General features: G+C 40.9%; 1 protein-coding gene across 1 annotated transcript in view; it reads left to right on the top strand.

Moving 5' to 3' along the window:
* Window positions 1-1,148: 1,148 nt before the first annotated feature.
* APOB (apolipoprotein B) overlaps window positions 1,149-24,922 on the top strand; it is a 48,119-nt gene continuing 24,345 nt past the window's right edge. The window contains 16 exon segments of the mRNA XM_066639843.1: window positions 1,149-1,203; window positions 3,612-3,650; window positions 8,816-8,931; window positions 10,253-10,398; window positions 10,558-10,711; window positions 10,883-11,038; window positions 11,836-11,960; window positions 12,079-12,161; window positions 14,021-14,243; window positions 14,787-15,014; window positions 15,758-15,875; window positions 15,971-16,117; window positions 19,517-19,728; window positions 20,502-20,739; window positions 21,886-22,062; window positions 23,080-23,271. Of these exon segments, the coding sequence (XP_066495940.1) occupies window positions 1,149-1,203; window positions 3,612-3,650; window positions 8,816-8,931; window positions 10,253-10,398; window positions 10,558-10,711; window positions 10,883-11,038; window positions 11,836-11,960; window positions 12,079-12,161; window positions 14,021-14,243; window positions 14,787-15,014; window positions 15,758-15,875; window positions 15,971-16,117; window positions 19,517-19,728; window positions 20,502-20,739; window positions 21,886-22,062; window positions 23,080-23,271 (2,409 nt within the window).

Consider the following 24,922-nt stretch of genomic DNA (forward strand, 5'->3'; position numbering starts at 1 on the left):
CAAGCTCAGGACCATGGGCTTGTGCCGAAATGTTCCCTTTCTTCAGGAAGCTTTGGATAGAACCCATGGTTGTCAGTCAACATGAAAAAAAACAACTGTTAAGATGTCTGCAAAAATATACAGGATAGTTAGACTCACACAGTAGTTATGCTGCATTATTCAGAGAGAGAGAGAGAGAGAGAGAGAGAGAGAGAGAGAGAGAGATGGGATTATACTGGTCAAAAGAATGTGATTTTTCAGTGAAGGTAATTCCTCTTTTATACTATAAATTCAATGCAATTTTTGCATGGTCCACTGCAATGGACCAGCAGGCAAGCCAGGATGTCTGCATAGTGCTGCACAGAGAGAATGGCAATGATGGGAGGACCAGGGGGAGGGGTCAGAGACATGAAGCATAATCCTCCAAGCACACCTGAAAGAACCTGAATGGAATGCCAAATAGTAGAGAGAATCTACTACAGTTTGTGTGGTATAGTAACATTGCTGAATAGTGTAAGCAGCTAGTCTGAACTGCAAATGTGGACAGCCCAATCCTATCCACACTTTCCTGGGCGTAAGCTCCATTGACTTTAATGAGACTTACTTCTGAGTAGACATGCATAGGATTGGCCTGCCAGTGTCCAGGTAGTTCAAGCCTTGTCCTACATCTGTGACTGAGGACTGGGGAATGTCACTAACTCGAGTGTGTCTCACTGCAAAATACACCTTCTGCCATTCAGTTATACGTCCCGATTCAGAGATGTGTACAGTAACATTCCTAACAGAATATTAGAAATATACTTTCCGATGGAAATGTAAGGCTTCTTTGTATGAATATAGTTTATTACACTTACGAGCTCCAATGTCATATTTTGAAGTCTTCCAATAAAAAAAAAAAATCAATGAAGTGACTGAATAAAGAGCAGGGAACCTCTTTGCCCTTCTGCATTCTGAGCCAGGCCAGATGAGCCCTCTGTGGATATTGCAAAGAGGAGCCAACCTTTGGACCTTTTGTAATTTGCTCTCAACTTTCTAAACCATTTGGCTCAGCTCCTTCCCATGAACTATATAAAGGCAGATCCAAGTGGGGATCCTCAGTCTCTCTTTGACACTGGACTGGAAGAAAAACAGGAGGGAGCAGAGGGCAGCCTAAGGGTCCGCTGCTCAGTATGGGACCCCCACAGCTCTGGCTGCTCCTGCTGCTGGGCACTGGGGTTTTCACACGTAAGTAGCATCTCTCACCTTTGCAGCTGTGGTGGTGGTGTTGGGGAGGGGGAATAATCACATGAAGTACATTAAATCTCAATGGATTAGATAGGCAGCGGGGACGCAGTACAGCTCATGATAAGAAAGGTGTTCCAATTTATTGTGTCATTTCATTATCAGGAATTGTTGCCTCTTAAGCTCACAATGGATCTATGGAAATTTGTTCTATGTACACGTGCGCGCGCACACACACACACACACAACTGCTTTGGTGTATGGCTAATTTGCTGCTTTTATGATGTGCCATTAGCATTGGGTTGTTTTTGACTAGCTGTAAATTTTGAGTTTGGCTACCCCTCACCTTTTAAAAAGACGTACGAGGTTAAACAACAGTGTGGTCAGCTACCTTGTGCCTGACAAGATGGTGTTTGGTGATAGGAATTCATGTCTGTCAGGGGGCTTGGCTGCTTTTATTTAATCCTGCTTTTTCTCGAAAGTGGTTTACCAAAAGTGGAACCACAATGAACAAGTGGTTCACAATCACAATAAAGCAGTTGTATAAAAGACAACAGTTCCTTTAAACAGCTTAACCGAAAAGCTGTCTAACTTCTTGACTAGAACATTTGTTGGAATTTGAAGCTATTACTCCATACTTAAGGAGGTATACCAAGGCAACAGTCTTGTGGACACTTCCCTAGAAGTAAGTCCATATGAACCTAACGGAATTTATTTTCACCTTGAGGTTGGAATCCTATCCACTCTTACCTGGGAGTAAACCCTGTTGACTGTAACAGACCTTACTTCTGAGTAGACATGCATAGAATTGGGCTGCAAATGTGATTCAGACTGGGCTGTTCAGCTAAAACCCTACTTATCGTGGTCTAAGTCCAAAAACTCTAAGTAAACATGCTTAGGATCAAGATGTCCATCCAATCTGAGTCAGTGGTCTCAAGCATATATCCTGGATTCAGGATTACAGTTTTGATACCCTAGTCCTAAACAAACTCAGGATGAAACTCTCTTTTCCATAGAATTTGTTTCAGTTCTAAGTACGCATGGTTAAATTTGCCTCAGTGATACCATTTTGAGGAACATGCTTGGTGGAGTCAGCTGTGGGTTGAGTTTCCTTTTGTGTTTGATGGTCTTGTGTGCTTTGTGTGGTAGAACCAAAGCTACCAAACTCTTTGGGATTTTCCTCCATTGAAGAGAGTAGCAGCTTAGCATGATCTGATCTTTCATGCAGTTTAAATGTTAAACTCACCCTCAGAGTAACTGATTGACTTCACTAGACTAGCACTGGGGGATCCATCAACTCCTGGAAAGATATATGGATCCTTTTAATAATTCAGGCAGAGAAGCATACGGTTAATCACATACTACTTACTATACAGCAAGACTCTCTGAGGAGGAAGATTAATTTTAGCAATAATCCTATCCTTCAGAAACAAGAATTTAAAGTTTTTTTTAAACTAGTCTTAAGGCAGAATTTTCAGCTTGGATAGCACAGAAATATTGCCTGAGATTATTTATAATAAATCCATTTACCAAACTTGCGTGCTTAGAACCTCTTGTTGATCTGCATTTTTCTGAGTCTGGCAACAGGATTCACAAACTCAGTACATTGCTGCTTATTAGCCAAGACTTAAACCAGTGTCCAAATAGCCTCCTATTCAATCCACAGACTTGGAGCCAACAAACCTGATCATGTGGATCACTGCTTTAAGACTGTACAATGTAGAATAAACAATACATATGCAAGGAGATTATACTATTCTATTTTGTGAGTATAATATATAATTGGCGCTGCAGTGTCCTTTTTGTGTTTATTTTAATAGCTAGCACTGCGATTTTCAATCTTTTTCATTTCATGGTACACTGACAAGGCACTAAAATTCTCAAGGCACACCACCAGTCTTTTGACAATTGACAAGGCACACCATGCTGCTAGTGGGGGCTTCGCATCCCTCAGTGGCCCTATTAATAAATGATATTCATTTAACAAATAAATAAATTTGCCAAACTTCCACGGCACACCTGTGGACCACTCACAGCACACTGTTTGAAAATTGCTGCGCTAGCACATCAGAGGACTAGTCATCTGTAGCTTGATTACACATAACTGCAGCCCCTGGGGATTTTTCAGTTTACCCCAATTTATGAAGAGATGAATCCTTTTAGGATCATGTTTCCTGTGGTCCACTAGTCTCAAAATAGTGTTACTAAATATATCCATATATCATCGCTCTTGCAAAATCAATCAAAAATACAAAACTGGGTGAGCCACATAATCTGCTTCTCTGTACCACTGTATTTTTGATGTTAACCTAAAAAAAATTACACTATTGTTTCTACATAAGAGTGCTTTATATGGTTTACGACTTCCTAGAACATGTAAAATTAATTGCATTTTAATTTTATTTTTACAGAAGATGATGGTCCTGAGACGACAAATCCAGGCTGTTCAAGTAAGCCCTTTTCTGTCTCATCCTTTATGCTCTTCTCTTCTTTCCAACTGCTTAGAACACAGTTCAGGGAATGACTGGTTTTGCCTTTCATTGGGTAGCTGCATGCGTACATAATAGAGCGGTGAGCCCTTAATTGAAGTATGCTTGCCATATTTTTTTTCTTAGACAATCTCTTTTGCAGAATGAGATTAGGGAAAGCTTGTTTTTGTGTGTTTAGAAGAGAGGCTCACTGTATACAATACAGATTGGCTGGAAACAGATTGCATCAGTCTCCTCCCAGAAACAGTTTTTTAATATTTTAGAACTTTTTTTAAATTAAAAAAAGAGGAGAAAACACACATTTAACTGAATAAGTGTACATCCCATAGTTTAAAAATTAAAAAAAAAAATGAGCATTTCACCTGAATAGACAGTATGGGGTGGGGAAGGCTACTGAACTGGTGTATGATTTCCTGACTAGCACTTCTATCATATATATTGTGAAGCTAGGGGGAGGTCAGGCTCCAATGTAGAGGAGAAGCATGTATGTCTTTATGCACTTGACCCTTTGATGAACAAAAATGATGACTTGACATGTTATCCTAATCCAAGCAAGACTCTTGAGTTAAGAAACTGTAAGAGAGCTTTGTGCGTGGTTGTGAAAAGCAGTGATTGTGGTTCTGGTATTCAAAGATGGATTGAGTTTGTGTTGCACGTACATTTTTAGTTAACTTCTGAGTTATGTCTATTTGGGGAAAAAATGATATTTCAGTGACTGAACTTTTTATTTGCTTCTCAGATTGTGTTATCCCAATATCTATCTATCCATCTATCTAATGTTACAGTGAATGTTTTGAATGTGGTGCATGTTGACATTTGCATGTGAATTCTGGCAATCCTAGGCCACCTTTCTGACTGCCTAATTGTCAGCAGTCATTTGTGTATGTCTTCAAAGTGGGGAGACAGATGTCTATTTCAGGGATTCACAAATTAATCTGGAAACAGGACTGTCAGCATTCACGTCTGAATAGCAACAAGCACCAAACGTTGAACGCTCACTATAATATATAGACAGAATTGGCATGAACATGAAATGTTGGTAGGATGCCATATCAAAACAACACAGTCAGGGATCAGAGAGTGCTTATGAGTAACCTTTGTAAAGAACCTTGTCTCGGACTATTTGGCTAGTTACATGATGTTCATCTGGAGGGTCAAAGTATATGATGAGCTGTTTTTTGCTGTGTCCTGTGATAAGCTCTGCTTTCCTCAGTACAATGCTTTAGCACCACCTACGGGCAATGATGAAAACCTCATCTTTTCAGCCCAACTCTAAGACATGTTATGCATTTTTGCAGTTTTTCTCAACGCTTTATCTTTCTTGTTTTGTGTATATCCCTTGGTAAAAATAAATAAATAATAAATTTTTAAAAATGAATTTGTTCAGTAGGAGCTAATAGTGGGAAGAACATATATGTGTATTGTTTTGTGAGTGTCAGAAGCAAGATATACTGTCATCCCACTGGAGTAATTGAGTGCACTTTTTTCTTGAGTGCGGTTGGTCCTATGGACTTCTAAGGAACCAAATCTGCCTAAGGCTGCAGTCCTATGCACACTTACCACATTAAAATTAATGGAACTTACTTCTGAGCAGGCATGCATAGGATTGCTTTGGAAGTGCCAGTTAAGCAGCTGAAGCACTTGCGATGATGAATTCAGTGGTCTCTTGAAGTCATACAAATGTATCAAGTAATATGTAGTCCGGTCCCTTGAAACAGAAATCTTCTTGCTTTGTAGTGGGCTGCATGCTAATTACTGCAAACCAGGATCTTTCCAATGGAACCAATGGTTGAAACTAACTCTGATCCCTTGCTGAAGAGGAATAGAAATTCTAAAATCCATTCCAATCCCAACAGTTGAGCTACACTATAAGGGCGCAATCTAGGCCTTGACTTGGGCCTTCACAAGTCCCTTGTGCTGGCCCAGGAGGGTCACAAATGTGCTGTAAGGCACATTTGCACCTCCTCAGGAAGAAGCTGGGCCTGCACTCAGCTATGGAGTGCAGACACAAGCCTCTGCGCCGGCTTCCTCCACAAGACTTGCATAAGCCCACCCAGGCGTTCCGGGGGACGACGACAGCGGGTGGTGTGTGACCCCGGGGAGAGGGGAGCGGGAGGTGGGGCTGGGATCCGGCAGTTATGCCAGATCCCAAACCCAGTTCCCAGGGAGAACGGAACAGCTTGAAGTCACTCCACTCTCCTCGCACTTGTGCCACCTCAAGAGTTGAAGGAGACCCACAGGGGCCAGCAATTCTTATCCGGAGGTAAGGGGAAATGTTTCCCCTTGTCTCTGGCTGAGCCGCTTATGCCCCCTATCCTGGCACTGGATCCCTCTTGGCTTGCCTGTTCCAGTGCAGGGTAGGATTGTGCCCTAAGGGCTGTAGTAGGAATGTGTTCTAAAAGCTCCTGGGTGATGGATACCATAGTTCATCTTCCATTCCCCATTCAGAACCCTTTGCTGTTAAGGGACCACATCTAGAATTGGACTTTATATGCAAAAGTTTTTTCTTCATATATAGATGTCTATTGCTTGAAAAATATTGGTTTTACCCCTGCTAACTGGTAAGAGTTCAAGTGGGTGCTCCTCTTTTATTCAGCAGGGGGAGAGTAACTGGCCCACCTCCCCCAGCAGTGTCTTTTCTAGTGGCTGTCTGCTGGTGTTCTTTTGCATATTTTTAGATTGTGAGCTCTTTTGGGACAGGGGGCCATTAGTTATTTGATTTTTTTTCTGTAAACCGCTTTGGGAACTTTTTGTTGATAAGCGGTATATAAATACTGTTGTTGTTGTTGTTGTTGTTGTTGTTGTTGTTGTTGTTGTTGTTGTTGTTGTTGTTGTTATTATTATTAATTTGTGATATGATAGCATAAACTGAAAGATGAACATAAATGCATGTAAATCAACAAAATAATTCAAAGCAAGGTACATGACCAAGTTGTTTAAATTCACCACACTTGTGGGTTGCTCCACTTCCTTCCCGTGAGCTAACCAGTCCCTGTCCCCCACAAATGTGGTTGTTTTACCCAACTAGGATTGGTGGTACGCAAACAGGCAAATATGCCTTTAGGGGGAGTACAAGAAGCCCAGTGTCATTGTTGCTGTGAACACAAAGCTTACTCTCCCGACCTTTCTGCACAAGGTCTGATGCTTGGCTGCTCACCCCTTTGGGGGCTGGATAGGAATTTTTTAACACATTTCATATTGGCTCAGGGAGTGTGGTTTTCACCTATCCCAGACTGTGTGTTTCTTGTGGGCGATGCCAAGTTGGCCTTGACTGACAGAATAGTGCTGATAAGGATGAGAGATAGGAATCTAAAGGTGTCTGTTCTTAGGTAAGCAAGTGTTACAAGGGATGGTCAGAACCAGTTCCAAATGGCCATCCAGTACTGGGATGTAGGCTGGACCTGGATTGTAATACCAACCTTAGTGATCTTCCAGTGTAAGACTGGCAAGGCAATTCTGCTTTTTTGACTTCCTTTATCAGGGCTTGACTGTGAAGAAGCTGGGAGAGCCTTGGGGTATTCTATACCAGAAGAAGGGATTCAGGTTGTAATTGTCTCCTCCCATTTAGGTGCCTGCACAGCTGAAGTTGACCATCTGGGCAGGACCCACTTGCAAACAAACACATCCATGTTCTGACAGCAATAAACATGGCCCTTAATTTTCTCCAGAATCTGCGTCACATATGCTTATTTTGTGGGATAGGGTTAGTTGGAATAGATAGTACTGGATTAGATGGACCAGGTATCTGACCCTGTTAAAGGCTGCATCATATACTCCCTTTATCACTTCTCAAGGAACAAGAGAAATAATCTGTAGACACAATCTATTAAAAGAAAAACACCCTATCAGTTCAGAAAATAATAGAAATTGTAGCATACACATTAAAAAACCTTCCAGAATAAAAGCATGAATTGGAACATACTAATCCACTGTTACATGTAACTGAACGCTCCATCCTAGTCATCGCTCTGTTTAAATATGATTTTCTGTGTATGTTATGCATTTGTTTTTTGGTGACATATGTGTTTCAGTTTTTCACTGATACTATTTCAGGGATTCTGTTCCTCTAGTCGTTATTTTAATTGTATTAATAATATGCAAAGGGATGCTGAGGGCACTGTAGAAATAATGTGGCAATAGTTTTCAAACAGTCACTTTCTAATGAGCAGCTAGCCATTTTTATTTTACAGCATGCGACTTTTCATTTTTGCCAGCTTTCCCCCCATCTTGTTCAGCTCTTTAATGCTGCAGTGAAAGTTGGATAAAACTGACCTGGAAACATAGGCATGCCATTGTATGGGAGAACCCAGTATCGACGTTGGGTTGTCCATCTGGTCACCTTTTGCTGTTTGGAAAGCTGCTACATGGGCAGCATTGTATGAACTTGTGAGACTGAATGAGTACAGGGAATATGTAAGATCTGAGCACATTCAGATCAATTGTGCTTGTGTGTATCATTTGTGTTGTCAGCAGAAGAAGAAACAAAAGCCACCCCAATGCCATTTCATGTTAAACAGGGGCAAACTCAGGGTTGCCATTGAATGTGCGCTTTGCTTAAAGTTAAAATTCCCATCCCCGATCTTGTCTGATCTCGGAAGCTAAGCAGGGTCAGGCCTGGTTAGTACTTGGATGGGAGACTGCCTGGGAATACCGGATGCTGTAGGCTTATACCATAGTCTTTCGAGACTGAAGGTTGCCAACCAACAACTAGCAGGCAACAACTAGCAGGCTGATTGTGACTCCTTAATGTGAGCATTTGTTTCATTTATGTGTTTGTCATACCCATATTTTACAGTTCTGGATGTGAACTTTGTCCCAAAGGATGAGTTTTGTACACAGTTTGTTGTGTGAAATAGAATTCTACATTCAAAACATGGTCTTTGGGTGCAGCTTTGATTTTCCTTGTCCATCTTTTTTACATGTGGAAAAAAGATCTTTGGATCCTGAGCCTTATTGATATATGTCATATATATTTACATATGTAAAATGTATGCCATATACGGTTTATGCATACCATTTTCCCCTTGAAATACAATATTTCCCTTGAAATATTGTCATGATTTAAATCAGAAGAAACTATTCTAAGAAAATTAATCCAATCCTACTCCCTTGTTTATGCCCTGCAGAAGATGCAAGCAGATTTAAGCACCTCAGAAAATATGTCTACAACTATGAAGCAGAAACATCCAGTGGAGTGACAGGAACAGCAGATTCACGAAGTGGCTCCAAAATTACCTGCAAGGTAAGGAAAAGAAATAAAGAAAGCCAACAAATGGAATAGGTAACAGAACTCTTGAACAATTACATTGTTTACCCTAGTTTGTATAATTTAGGCATTTTACAGCCTAATCCAACTTAATCCCCCACATGGCAATGCAGCAGCACCATTGTGGTACCTGCTGAATCCTTGGAGTTTCAACATCTGGAGGACTCCTCAGAGTGAAGGAACATTTGTTCCCTTGCCCCTGAGTAAGCCCACACCAGCCCACTAGTCTATCTGCATGTACACCAGCTTTATAGCTGGTGCAAGTCTGCATGGACCCAGGAAAGGGGCTAGGGTATTGGTGTGCCACTGCTGCCAATCCTGCACTCTTCCTGGCCCAGATCTGCCCTCCCCCTTTGGCATCCTGTTCATACCTCACTTTCTTCCACCCCTTCCTCTCCTCCCTCCAACACCCTATACCAACTTGCCAGTGAGCTTCTCCGATCTGCCATTTGCAGTGACAGCCAGGCCATGCATAGTTTATTGCCTATGCGACAGCTATAAAGTACCTTATGCCACTGGAATGAGACAAGGTGTGATTACAATTGGGCCGTTAAATGGTGACTTAAATCTTGCCTTTCCTTGTTAAAAAAATCCAGGGCAATAATAGGTAATATCATTTAAAAAAAAAATGAGAGAGAGAGAGCAGTAATTAAAAATATAATACAGATAAAAATATAAATGCAGTAGTTTAAAAACAGATCCATTTTTCACTGATCTAGTAAAATTAACATCCAAAAGCCAGGCACAAAGAAAAGGTCTTCAAGACAGAACAGCAAACTTGTGTTCTAGAACCCCATCTCAAGTTAATCTTGTTACACAATTTGCTTCACAACCCCAGCCCTAACCTCTTCACTACATTGTCCCTAATAGATCAGCATACACTTTCACACATCAGATTTACACACCTTGAAACTATGATTACAAGAATGAAATTGCAGTACTTTACCTGGACCTACTAGGGAGTAAACTCCGTGCACTCAATGGGACTAACCTCTGCTTAGACATACCTACGAGTGCACTACCAGACTCTGGTTTATACCTCCCCTACATAGGGCGCAATCCTAACCCCTTATGTCAGTGCTTTCCAGCCCTGGCATAGTGGTGCCAATGGGACATGTGCTGCATCCTGTGGTTGGGTGTCACTCACGGAGGCCTCCTCAAAGTAAGGGAATGTTTGTTCCCCTACCTCAGAGCTGCATTGCCCTTATGTCAGTGCTAGAAAGCACTGACTTAGTGTTTAATTACAGGAAAATCTTAGTACTGGATCATTAATACAATAACACTCTTTCTGTTTCAGGCTGAGCTGGAAGTCCCACAACAATGCCATTTCATCTTGAAGACAAATCAGTGCAACCTCCGAGAGGTGTCTGGTATTGATGCTGATGGAAGGGTTATATTGAAGAGGTCAAGGAACTCTGATGAGTTTGCTGCTGCCATGTCCCAGTAAGGAAAATTAAATAAATATCACTGAGTTAGATTACAGAAGTATAGCCTGACTTGGTATAAGGCACCTTCCTTTGTAACCTATGCAATCAAGCAAGACCCTTGAATATTAAGGAGTACCTTTTTTTCCATAATATCATATCTATTTGTTTTGGGCAGGTATGAGCTGAAATTCAGTATTCCAAATGGGACGCAAGTCCAACTGTACCCTGAAAACAATGAAGCTACATACATTCTGAACATCAAAAGAGGCATCATCTCTGCTCTAATAGTGCCAATGGAGACGGAAGACCATTCCCAGACGCTCTCTATGGTAAGCAGTGTGGTCATCAAACATCTTATTTTCCTTCAGTGAAACCCTGTTGTACTACCAAGTGCCAACAACCAATGGCAAAGTTAGCTTTGGATCATCATGAAAATCCTTTCAGCTAGCCTTGATTGGATGCTGGGGACACAAACAGTTGTGTTTGTATTTTCCTCCTAGGATACAGTATTTGGAAAGTGTGACAGTGACATTGAAATCAAAACCAGGAAAAGCAACGTTGCAGAAGGCATTGAGATCAGAAGAAACCTGAAATCCTGTGATGATTTCAACCCCATCAGAGACTACGTCAGCCCTATTGCCCTCTTTAAAGGCTTGGTAAGCAGAGAAGACTGAATTGTATCATGTAATACTGATGCCACAACCTCTCAAATATCACTCTAAGCAAAAGCTTGATAACTAATCTAAAACTACATTCTGGAGAGGTGAAAATACCTGTATTTTCTAAATGGACTAAAGGAGCTTTCTAATATTGTATGCAAACTTTGGAGTTACACAGAAGTCTTCCTCAAGTGAATGATAATTTTTTTAAAATCAAAAAAGGGGAAAGTATTTCTAGTCAAACACATGATATGTCTGTCTTAGGATGGTAACAGAGGAATCCCTTTGCAGGCTGCAATTGTATGCGCATTTTCCTGGGAGTAAGCTCTACTGAACACAATGGAACTTAAATGCAGAGTAGACAAGCTAATTAGGCGAGAGTTGTGCCATGTGCAAAAGAGCTCTAGTTAAACTGAGACATGATGGGAAAGAGTAGCAGTGGAGACCCTTCCTTTGGAAATACAAACCCAGCCACTATTTGATTCTGTCTCAGGAAGGAGATTTTGCATACGTAACATAAAATATTTATTTTTTGCAAAAGATTTGTTTCCCTCCTTTCTCCTTAAGCACTGAGATGCCCAAGTCAGCTCACAGCCCAATAAAATGTAATAAACCAATACGTGGTGACTATGTAATGACCATTGACAAAGTGGTAATTTACAGTGTGCATACAGCTATTTGAGATATCAACCATGGGTATACATACCACCAGCTTAACAAGGAGTTACAGTGTGGTTTCTTTAACTCTTGCTGACAATGCTAGTGCTAACTTAACCACAACCCTTTTTTTTCAGAACACACCACTATCCACACTGATTAGCAGCAACCAGCACTGTCAGTACAACATCGACGGCAAGAAAAAGCATGTCACGGAGGCAACCTGCTCCGAAAAGCACTTGCTTCTGCCTTTCTCACACAAGTAGGTTGCATGTCTTGTTATTTCCACCCTTTCCTCGGGAATACGGCCATAGTTGAACTTAATTATTGAACTGAATCTACTTATACTGTGCAACAACTTCTTTCTCATTGCTAACTAGAAATAAGTATGGCATGATGTCCGAAGTCACACAAACTCTGAGACTTCAGGAAACTCCCAGAATCAACAACAGAGATGTTGATGGTAAGACTTTTCAAGACTTTTTCTCAGTTTGAACTATGTATATAGGAATTGAAGCCCTGTTACGCAAAGGGAAGAAGGACTGATCTTGTACCATTTGGCTGCTTAGAACAGTTCTTAGTAAGATTGCTGTACTTGGTGAGATGCCTCCTCAGGCTTGAAGCAGTTGATACCTAAGATTCACAGAAAGGTGGGATGCGGGTCACCTGCACTTGGCCAGGGATCCGTATCCATGATCGTGTGCTGCATAATACCCATTCAGATGTAGCTTCAGATGTTCCTACTATCACTTGTTCTGAGAAGGAACAAGTGAAATATTGAAGTGCACAAATGCAGGCTTTAGATCGGGTGCAATCTCCCAGTATTTAAACGGATCCCAGAAAGAAAACGAAGACCAATTTCTCACTGGAGGCAAGTGGTGACTTGGTATGTTCACTTGATGCAATATGCGGAGGAAGCTCAAGTGGTTCGTATTTCTTGGGTTGATAATTTATGGCCAAATGTGAAGAAGAGGTGATCCATCTACATTGAGATACATGTTCTGTCCACCCATGGGTGACCACATCTTGCCACCTGTACATTTCCTCCCTTAACATGAGAGATACCTTTCTTCATTTCTCCAAACGTCCATACCCATCTGCGATTAAGTACAATAAAGTGGAAGGAAGTGGGATAGGCTATGCATTAGAAACCACTAAAGGAAGAACACAATCAAGAGGTTGATTAGCATTTAAATTTGGTGGGTTGCCTCACTAAGAGCCCAATCCTGAGCTGCGCAGGGTGTGCGGCTGCAGCGGCACCAAAAACGGCTGCCGCCGCATCCCTCACACCTAAGGCAGCTGCGGGCGGCACCTCGGAAGAAGGGGACTTTTGTTCCCTTCCCCCAGGTTAAGGGAATAGCCTCACAATGGGGCTACTCGATTCACCACCAACCAAAAGGTCGGCAGTGAGGTAAAAGCCTTCGTGTTGGGCGGCGAGCCCAACACGGAGGCTCAGGATCTGGTGGAGCATCGTCCTCTCCCCGCCTCCCCGTCATGCCTCCTCCCTGCCCTCTCCCCACCCTCTGCCTGCCTCCCTCCCCCTCCCCGGAACGCCTCCTCCCCACCTCCCCCCATGCCCCCACTTTCCCCTCCACTGCTGGGCAGTCCATGCGACCTGCTGAGTGGCAGAGGCTGGGTGCCTGCCTGGTGCTGGGCTAGCCAGTGTTAGGGCTTGTCACACAGAGTTCAGGATCGGGCTGTAAGTGGGCAAACACACACCCTTAAGTGGTGGTTCTTTTATATTTAGAAAGGAAGAGCAACTGTCCCTGTTCACTCCAACCGAGAGCCTTTTCCAGTAGCCATTTGCTGATGTCTCGTTTTTAGATTGTGTGCTCTTTTGGGATAGGGATCATTAAAAAAAATGTATTTTGCTATGCAAACTGCTTTTTAACTTCTTCCATTGAAACACAGCATATGTTATCATCATAATAGAATAATTGCAGAAGAGAATGGCAGGTTTTTATTAGCTTGGTGCTAGACTGAAGCAATGCACGTACAACTGGCTGTTTTGCTGGTTTCCAAAATGGTCGTCAGAGCACATTTGAAATGAATGCATTTTTTTATTACAAAAATGGTCAAACCTTCGTCATCATCCTAGTGATGCTGTAATATTTTGGGCCCCATCATTTCTAAGGCTAGGAAAAAGAGAAGACAGGGGAAAGATTAGTTTAGGGTTTCAGGGGCTGTAATTATGAAAGAATTATACATATGACATAACAGCTACCACTATCTCTACTACTGTTATGTATTTTGGTGAGGGATGCTTCTGGGTATCACAGAAATTCAAATATGTCCTTCTCAAATTGATGTGTTTCTTTTCAGTCAATGGCCTGGTACAGAGAGGACTGTCTTTGGAGGGTGTTGAGACCAAATCCTCCAGGCATGGTGATTCTGTCCTGAAACTCCTTCAAGAAATGCAGAACCTGGCAGTCTCCGAGCAGAACCAAAGAAGAGCCAGTCTCTTCTATCGATTTGTAACTTTACTGAGAAGCTTGCATAGTAGTGCTCTGGGTCCTCTTGTGCCAAAGATGATGGAAACTTCCAGGTATGATATAAATAGGTTTTTAGGGAAGAACTTGCTTCCGGTCCCACCATCTTTCAGTGTTCTACTCAAAAATAGAACTTTGAGAAATTAGAGAACCAATGTGTCATAGTATTCTATTAAGTCACAGGAAAACTGGGTGACCTTATGCCAATCACTACCCTGCCTTCCATAGTTGTTGTGAAGACAAACTTGGAAGGCGTCATGCTTGCTGCCACTAACTCATGCTCACTGCGATCTATGCTCAGTTTCCTGAGAGTAAGCTCCAAGGAATGCAGTGAGACTTACTTCTGAATAAGCAGGTCCAGGATTGAGCTGAAATTCCTAGGATGGCTGTTGTGACAGTGATGGTGCTGTGACTGAAACAACAGCATCACAGAAGCTTGTCAAACCATTTCATTGTCTAACTTTCAGGAGGCTCGTGCTAACTTTGTGGTATTCCAGAATTTTGAACTGAGACTGAAATTCTGGACAATGGGTTGTAGATGCTTCCCAAAGACATATGCCTTTCCAATCAGCCTTGTTTTCTTTTGCTTTTATTTTCAGTCCAATCACAATACAGGCTCTGGCTCAGTGTGGTACTCCAGAGTGCTTTGGAGCTATCCTCCAAATACTTAGGAGTAGCAATGTTGATCCGCTTGTGGAAGATGCTGTCACGTACAGCCTGGGACTGCTGCCTTCTCCAAGTACTAAAAGGATCAAGGAAATTCTTAACATGGCCCAGCATCGTCAAAGTCGAGCTTCGTTTTATGCCTTGAGTCACGCTGTTAACCGGTATGTAATCAATAGGAATGGTTTTTGACAGGATAAGGCCTTCATTGGGGGGATGTGTGTGTGGATGCAGCAATGTTATACAGTAATTCAGCCTCTGTGTGTGTGTGTGTGTGTGTGTGTGTGTGTGTGTGTGTGTGTGTGTTTAATTTCCATGATCAAAGTAGATAAATTTCAAGTCTGGTATATAGAAAGATCTAGATACAGGCAGACTAGATAAAAAAAAGAAGGTGCTATAATCTGTTTTCTCTTTACAGGAGGCAGAAACGTCTATTTTGTTAAAGACTGCAATAAACACCAAAATCACAGGGATGACCAACTTCTTTATTCTCCCAGCTAACTCTATTCTCCAGACAGTAGTCTCTTGGCCAGAAATGTATTTTGTTGCACAAACCTACTCCATTCACGGGTGGTCAGTCTCTATGATTAAGTCAAACTGCCTAGCAGTAAAAGTTTCACAGTTATGGTTTCACAGTTATGGAGCACATGCCATTAAGCATGACTGTGACATGACATACTAAACCCCCAAAGAGATGTTAGCATTAAAGTGTGGAAAATTAATCACATACAACTTTTGGAAACAAGTGCCCCTATGAATGCAAACCAGTGGGGCAATAAATTGATGAAAATGTGGCAGAACTATCAGATAAAAAGGCTTTGCAGGCTAGTTAAGGCCTTTGCGCTGTCAGCCTACTATAAGTCATCCTTGAAGCTTTTGAGAATGTTTGATATGATCTTTCTTCCAGATTTTACAGTGAGAAGGGGATAGTGACACAGGAAATAAATGAAGTGGCAAATGTTATGACATCATTGATCAACAATGAGTGCTCTGGGGATGAGGAACTCACCTATCTGACTCTGAGGGTACTTTTAATTTGCTTCATTTACCTTTGTTTACATGTTAATCTTCCATGGGGATAGGAGAAAATAGAAATTTATCTTTCGAATGTAATTCACAGGCCATTGGCAATATGGGAAAAGTAATGGAAGCTGCCAATCCTATTGTGAAACATTATCTGAAAGCATGTATTAGAAGCCAAGTTGCATCACCTGCAGTTCAAAAAGCAGCCATCCAGGCACTGAGGAAAATGACCATTACTGATGAGGTAAACACAATAGAATGTCTTGTGACTTTGTTGTCTTTTTTAAAAAAATCATATAACATGTTTCCAATGAATAATCAAGTCTACATTTTGTTTTTAATTAGAAGTAACTGCAAAAACTAGCATCAGCCAGTTTTGGTTTATAAGTGCTTCATGAAAAGTCAGGAGTGAATCTATATCCCAGTATAGCTGACATACTAAACCATGGTTCAGCACCATCTGAATAAATTTTTTTTCAATTTTTCCAAAAACAAAAATAACAAACACACATAACATAACACATAATACAATACATACAATACATAAAAACAATATTAGAGGGTGCAAGATATCATACATCACTATAATAAATCATTACATATTTCCTAATCCAGTTCCTCTTCTATGTTAGCCTCTTAATATTTTATCATTTATCTATCATATCATATATCATATATCATATATATAATACATTCATCTAAATACCCTATCTTATACTTCTACAACTTTATTTTCAACCAAGCATAAAACAATTTTCATTACTCAATCTATATCAGTTTCACTGTTGATCCAAGCTCTCTCAAAATCTGTCCATTTCCGCCACATTCATTATTTTCTCTATTAATTCATCTTTCATTGGGATCTTCGTGTCTTTCCAGTATCTAGCATATAAAATCCTCAGAACAATTAATATCATAATCCAACATCTAACATACTAAATTCTAACAACTTTTAATATCCTAATAATTACATATATCATTTCTCTACCTATAACATCCAAAATTAATATATTCTCATGACTAAATACATAAACATATAGGTAAACATCCAAAACAATATCACCTAAAATTAATTCTAATTCATTAAAATTATCCTCTAAAATTCTAACATCTATTAATATCAAGCTAACTAAAATTTTTATACGTATTACATATCACCTATAAAGCTTATATAGCATCTCATTGACATCTAATAAGTTTTAATTTCTAACATACAAAATTAACACATTACTGTCTTTCTTTTTATCTTTTCCCTTGTTTCCAACCTAAATATCCACAGGTCTGCCAAATCTCTTCTCTTCTCTAGACTTTAACTTTCCATCTTTTTTTTTCTAATAAATTTCACATGAATTCCTCTTAACAGATCACGGTTTAATGTACTCGCCCTTCTTGCTAAATCAACATCTTGATGAGTCATCTCCTTCACTTGATCATTCCAATCTATGTCAGTTGGTTGAAGTATTTCTTCTTCCTTCACTTGATCAATCCAATCTGCTTCCATTAGTTGAAAGATTTCTTCTACTTTCTGGTCTGGTGACTTTTGAGTCTTTATATTCCAAGCTATCTCCATTAACATTATCTCTTCCAATTGTTTGTTTTGTCCTGTCTCCAGTGTTTTGGATTTATCTTCCATTTCTTTGCTCTTTTGTTGATCCTCTCCTGTTTGTTGCATATTAGACTCATTTGTCTGTTGAATTAAGATTTCCAGGCTAATTTGGATTTGTAAATATTGATTTGCTTGTTGCTTTCCCATTTCCAGTACTTTTTCCATAATCCTTTGTTTTTTCTCATGTGATTTGGATATAAGATCTTTAAGTTGTACACTAAGATCATTTAGTTGTGTAGTTAATGCATCCAAACTAGCTTGCACCCACAGATATTGATTTTTATGTTGCTGTCCCATTGCCACTAATTTCTCTATATTGTCTTGTATTGTCTACTTCCATTCTTTCCCTTTTGGTTCCTCTTGTGTTAGTTTTCCCAAGCTGGACTCTGGGGCAGGAGAGCTCCTAACTTTTGCTCCTTTTCCTGTCATCCTTTTTCTTCCTTCTTATATCTTCTTTTTTCTTACTTCACTTGTCAAGTTCTGTTCTTGTCCTTGTAGTGTCTTTTTTAGTCCACTAGATGTCCCTGATGTTCTTATTTCTGTTGTTTATATCTTATTTCGGTTATTTATATTTGTTTCTGTGTCAACCACATTCCTTTCCAGGAGATAATCAAAGGAATGTAAACAATCAACCACTTTTGCAAAACAAAAAAAAATTGCAGGTCTCCAGCCACTTTCCACAGGCACTCCACAAGCTCTCCACAGGAAAACAAAACTGAACACTCCACAACAATAATTGTATTCCAAGACAGTTAATTTGTAATCCAACTAATTTTAGATTTATAGAGTTATGCACTCAGATTTCCATAACAAGCTCGGCAGATCTCCTCCAAAGCTTCTTCTCACATCAACAAACGAATAAGCAGAGAAAGCCTCCCCCTCCTTCCTCTTCTCCCAGGAGGGGGAAAGCTTGCCCCTCCTTCTCCTTCCCTCCTTCTCCTACTCCTCCCCCTCCTTCTCCTTCCCTTCCCTGATTAAGCAAAAGCTTAATCAGGCAGTCAATTAATTAATGCCAGACACACACAAAGGAACAACACTCGCTTCTTTCAACTTCCTTCCCTGCTTGGAGCCTTCGGCTTATTTTCAACATTGAATCCTCACCATCACCGACATTGATGGCTGGGTTCCCTTGCAGAAAAACAGTCCCTGGCTGGACCCTTCTTCTCCGAAACTGTACACCGTCTGTAGGATCAAGGCCTCTCCTGACCACTGATCCTCGGATCTCATCAGACCTGCGATTTTGGGAAGAAATAGCGTGCTTTCCAAGAGCTTTCCAGGAGCTCAGAAAAAAGACAACTCAGCCACCTCAGGCTCCACCCCCTCCTCAGCACTAACTAAATAAATTTAAGGGAACTGTGGACTTACGCCCTCCCCTCTCTTGGTCTCTGACACAGGAAAAAAAAGAGTGAGAAAGTTTCAGATTTTCATTTTAAGAACAGACTTGGAAGTTTGTTTTGCTGAGTAACTATAATTAGAATGAACCAGGATCAACCAGATATCTTGGTTTGTTCTAACTATGGTTAATTAACCATAGTTTTCCAAGTCCATAGATAAGAGGGAACTGTGGTTTATTCTAAAATGTAACCAAGCTTTATAGTATGCAAGAGAGGAAGGGGAGGGAAGAGGGAATACAAGAGTGCACAGTTCCCTTCATCTCATTTATGTAGTGCTAAACCATAGTTTAATGTTAACATCTAAACTAGGCCATTGGTATTAGAGATATGTCGCTCATTATTAAAATAGACTATGGGTGCAATCCTAACCAACTTTCTAGCACTGACATAGCTCTGCCAATGTGGCATGCACTGCATCCTGCAGTGGGGAGGTAGTCAAGGGGGCCTCCTCAAAGTAAGGGCATGTTTGTTGCTTTACTTTGGGGCTGTATTGCGGCTAGGTCAATGCTGGAAGGTTTGTTAGGATTGCACTCTTAGGACTAAGAATTCTGAGACTGCAGAATTGAGTCTCAGTGTTCCATAAAATAGCAGTTAATAGTTGCCATTCTTTTACTCTAATATTCCATTCTTCCTATTGTTGCAGGACCAAACAATGCTCGTCAAAGTTTTCCATGACTATTCCGAGCCACCTGATAAACGTCTTGCAGCTTATCTCATGCTGATGAGAAACCCTTCCCAATCTGACTTGTCCAAGGTTGTTAGAGCTCTTCTGAGGGACAAGAACGAACAAGTAAAAAGCTTTGTAGCATCACACATTGCCAACATCTTGGCCTCTGAGGAACCTAGCATTGGATCGTAAGTAGAGCTAATGTAGGGTCTGCTGATGTAGCATCAACATTTTAACTTCAGCTGAAATAATGATAATTGCGTAAGGGATACCTGAAATAATCTTGTTAAACCAAGAGTCTATAAGGTGGATAGTCAACTAGACCAGTAATGGCCAGTTGCTTTCCCTAGGGAGGGCAGGGTTTTTTTTGTGTGTGTGTGTGTGTTTTGTTTTTTTTTTACCAAGCTGGACTTGGGTGAAAGTCCTCCCCCCCCCGCATGCATAATGAGCGAGAACACCGGATGGGCAAATTAAGAGTACATGTGGCAGGAGCCTCTCCCTACACAAACAGAGAAGATGTCCCTGAAGCCTCTTTAGGATCTTTGCAGGATCTGAAAACTTCTTCATTTAATTCATTTGCTAAATTAGAAGTGAGTCAGCAAGATTGGATATAGAGAAGGTCAACATTGGAGCAGAGACTGAATCTGAACCTTAGTTCGCCATTGCTAACCTTATAATTCCTCATTAGAAATAGTTGTGCCATTTTTTTCCCTATATATTTTTCATATCCAGTATCAAACTCCTTTTTATGAAGGAAATCTCAAGAATTTGACTATTTCCTGTTAATCTCATTGACTTTCACCAAGCAAAGCAAGTGCCCAGTTTATAAAGATATCTCCATAGAGATGTGAACAGCACTATAGCCTACATACCACAGCCTATATACCAAAGAGCTATATCACTGCTGAAATTGATCTTAATGATGTACAGAATTTATGTTACTCCATTTCTTTGTCACCAGGTTTAAAAGCAAAATACAGGAGGCTCTTAAAGGAACTCAAGTGCCAACAGCCAAGGACTTCAAAAAATTTTCACAAAACTATCAAACTTCCAAGACCATTTCAATTCCAGGAATTGATCCTATTTCTGGAAAACTGGAAAGAAATCTGCTGTTTGATTCAAGTAGCTATGTACCCAAGGAATCCATGCTAAAAACAACATTGCAGTTGTATGGATTGGAGTCTCTGGATGTGTTTGAGGTACAAAAGCTTTTAATGCCTTCCTGCTCATTTCTCACTGTTTATTTTTCCTCTTTCTGCTTGATGTCTTTGGCCTGAATAGATACGCTTATGTGTGCCCACAACATGTGAGCAATTAAAAGGGATGATGCAAAGCATTAACAATGTCAGTTATCTCAGTGGGGTAAGGACAGAATTGCTAAATTAGCACCCAATGTAATCCTGCAACCATCTTGATCTCAAAAAGGATAACCCCTTACTGCAACAACCAAGCAGAAGATCAGTATTTGAATACTGGAGTCTGACATTTAAATCCTTAAAAAAACAGCTTAAGACAGAAGCTGCATCTATATTGCATTGGCCAAACGCCCCCCCCCCCCAAAAAAAAGAAGAAAAAAAGGAAGAAAAAAAGCTACAAAAATAAAAATTGCAATTTTGCCAACACTGCAGAAATAAAGAATGTGTTGCCTTGTCCTTTAAAAAATTAATAATTCAAGACACTGACCAACTGAAAAACAACTACAGTATGTCCATTAAATGAATATACATAATGGATATGGTCCCTAAGATGTATTATGATGATGATGCATGATGACATCATCATGATACACCTTATTGACATTGTTATTTTTAAATTAATCACACTCTTGAATTATTGTTAAATTTTTCACTACATCAGCTCGAAGAACCGCTTTGTGTTTAATATTTAGTGCTGCTATAGCAATTTTGAAGGGCTAAAGCTGTTATTTCTTAACTGGAAGGATAATGATTTTCAAACGTTCTAGCTTCAAGGATCTCTTTCTCCACTGAAACATCTGCCACCCAGGGGCAGCTTTAGGCCAATTGGCCCAATCCAGCTCTGCACCTGAGGGCCTCCTTGCTAGGGCAGACAATGGACCAGCCGCAGCTGGTACTTAACTCTTCAGTTCATGCTCTGGCATGGAATCCTTTGCTTGAGGCATTGTGAGTCTGGCATGGTGAGTGGACCTTTGCCCTTAGAGGGCCCTCTCACCTACCCTGACGTCTGATTAGCCCAGAATTGGAGGCCCCTGAAACAGTTGGTGGTGACACAACAAGGTAATTGTTGTAATTGTGTGTAATTGGCCTATTTAGTAAACTTTGATTTGGGGTGGAAAAGTATCTGATATTGTTGTTTTGTTTTTTTAGATTGGCCTGGATGGAAAGAACTTTGAGCCCACATTAGAAGCGATATTTGGACCAAATGGGTTTTTCCCTGATATCACCACCAAAGCCTTGTACTGGGTTAATGGCAAGGTGCCAGAAAAAGTTTCCCAAGTACTCTTTGACTATTTTGGATACTCCAAGGATGGAATTCCAGATCAGGTATTGCCATCTTGAAAACAATCTAATGATATTTACCTGCTGATATTTAGAAACAGGGATTTGATCCACCGATAGTGCTCTGATTTGTGTGATTTGGATCAGAGCTGTTTGGAGTTTAACCTGTTGTCCCTGTACCAATTCCATGAGTTAAATGCCCTCCAAAGCAAAACTTCCCCCCCCCCCCTGTAGCTAATAGACACTTTAGGGACAATTGAGAACAAAACAGCTAATGTTATAATGCCGTTGTACAAATCGATGGTAAGGCCACACCTGGAGTATTGTGTCCAGTTCTGGTTGCCGCATCTCAAAAAAGACATAGTGGAAATGGAAAAGGTGCAAAAGAGAGCGACTAAGATGATTACCGGGCTGGGGCACCTTCCTTATGAGGAAAGGCTATGGCATTTGGGCCTCTTCAGCCTAGAAAAGAGGTGCCTGAGGGGGGACATGATTGAGACATACAAAATTATGCAGGGGATGGACAGAGTGGATAGAGAGATGCTCTTTACACTCTCACATAACACCAGAACCAGGGGACATCCACTCAAATTGAGTGTTGGGAGAGTTAGAACAGACAAAAGAAAATACATCTTTACTCAGCGTGTGGTTGATCTGTGGAACTCCTTGCCACAGGTTGTGGTGATGGCATCTGGCCTGGACACCTTTAAAAGGGGATTGGACAAGTTTCTGGAGGAAAAATCCATTACGGGTTACAAGCCATGATTTACATGTGCAACCTCCTGATTTTAGAAATGGGCTATGTCAGAATGCCAGTTGCAAGGGAGGGCACCAGGATGCAGGTCTCTTGTTATCTGGTGTGCTCCCTGGGGCATTTGGTGGGCTGCTGTGAGATACAGGAAGCTGGACCAGATGGGCCTATGGCCTGATCCAGTGGGGCTGTTCTTATGTTCTTATGTTCCATATGCAAAGTTTTGCTGGGTAAGGCTATGTCTGTGACCTTGGAAGAGGTTTGTTACACTTGCATTTAATTTTTGTTACTGCATTTTCTTATAGGCTCAGGATGCTATGAAAGGAATTATGCTTAATTTTGAGAAACTGGTGAAAGAAATTAGAAGCAAAGAAGCCCCTGAAGCTAGAGCATACCTCAGAGTCCTTGGAGAAGAGCTGGGCTACTTGAAACTCAATGATTTTAAGCTGCTGGGACACCTGTTTCTAAGAAGCTTTAAAACTCTGCAGGCTGTGCCTGAGAAGGTAGGTTGTTGGAACGCTGATGAACATATTTTGGATTCCAAGGCCAAGTAACACTTTCAAACAAACATCCAAGAAAAAAAATAACAATCTTTTGAGTCCTATAGGCAGATGATAAACATAAAGGGGGGAGTGTGAAATTTAAAGAATGAGTTTAGGGATTTTCTTGCAGGCTTGAATCATCCTCTGAAAAGTGTGAGGCAGTTTGAATACACGGGACTATTTAAACAGTGAAAGAAAGAAAAAAATACGGTAGAGCCCTGACTTTGGATTGTGGGTTTTTCTTCTAATGGACTAACATGGCCACTTATGCTATTTGGTACTGTGTTTTCTCCTAAACAGGTGTGCATCGCTTAATGATGGGGAACACGTTCCCACATCCCTGTTGTCAAGCAGTGCTCAAGCAATCATGAAACCTCAGAAACCAAGAAGAGCTGTGCTTCAGGGGCTTCTCCAGGGGCTTCCCCAGGCCCATGAATGCCTTATAAGGCGAAAAAAAAATCACTTCCTGTTTCCCAAAGAAACCAGAAGCTGCGTCTTTTCAGTTGTAAAGGCAATTCTGAACCCTGCAGAGGCAAATGCGTGCTGCTTCTGCGGGGCTCAGAAAACCGCCCAGAGGTGAGGGGAGCACAGTTCCCGTCAGCTTCAGAGGCTTGGGTGGGAGGGAAAAGTGACCGGTGACAAACTGTTGCATATGCAGCCCCTCACTGGTCGGAACATCACAAAGCAATGGTCACTTGTATATTGATATTTCCCTTGATTGTGCATCTTCTCCTGGGATTTGTACATAAGATAAATTGCAACTGCTATCACCTTAAAAATCGCAAACTACTCTATGTTTAAATTTGTAAGACTTATGTTGAGGACATAGGAAGAGGCCTTAGAAAACAACAACAACCCTGTATTGTTTATTTATCTTAAAGTTCTCGGATTAATTTTTTTAGAATTCTTCCAGAGGGGTAGCCACATTAATACACAGCACAAAGAAAGAAAGAATCTTGTAGCATCTTAAAGACTGAGGGCCCAGTCCTATCCAACTTTTCAGCACTGATGCAGCAGTGCCAACGGGGCATGCTCTGTATCCTGTAGTTGGACAGCAGTCACAGAGATGGGCAGCAGTCAAGGAGAGATGTTTGTTCCCTTACCTTGGGGCTGTATTGCAGCTGCATCGGCCTGGAAAGTTGGATAGGATTGGGTCCTAGTTCTGCAGTCCTATGAATGTTTACTTGGAAATAGGTGTCACTGAATTCAATAGGGCTTACTCCCAGGAAAATGTATATTTTCTTTTTTTTCTGAATTCTGTTTTACACTCATCCTGGTTTTTACCCTGCAATCGGATATATATCGGATAAAAAGGATTCAACCACATTATGCTGCCTCTGTGTTGTACGAACTGCACAGCATAACCCCTAATTAAAATAGGCATTTGAAAGAGCCTCCCTTATATATTTGATTCATTCCTGTTTGTTTTTTTTAAGCTTGCAGTAAAGTTCCACTTGTGTAAATAATCACAGGGTTCAGAGAGGCTAAAAAACATTGCTTGGAGTTCCTTGGGAAAAGCATGCAGTACCAATGAGCAGAAATGCAGGGTAATATGCAGGGTAAAATGCAGTGGCACCAACATTATGGAACTCCCTTCCCCTTGATTTGAGAA

This window comes from Tiliqua scincoides, chromosome 1 (assembly GCF_035046505.1).
Source record: "Tiliqua scincoides isolate rTilSci1 chromosome 1, rTilSci1.hap2, whole genome shotgun sequence".
In the NCBI taxonomy this organism is placed as follows: Eukaryota; Metazoa; Chordata; class Lepidosauria; order Squamata; family Scincidae; genus Tiliqua; species Tiliqua scincoides.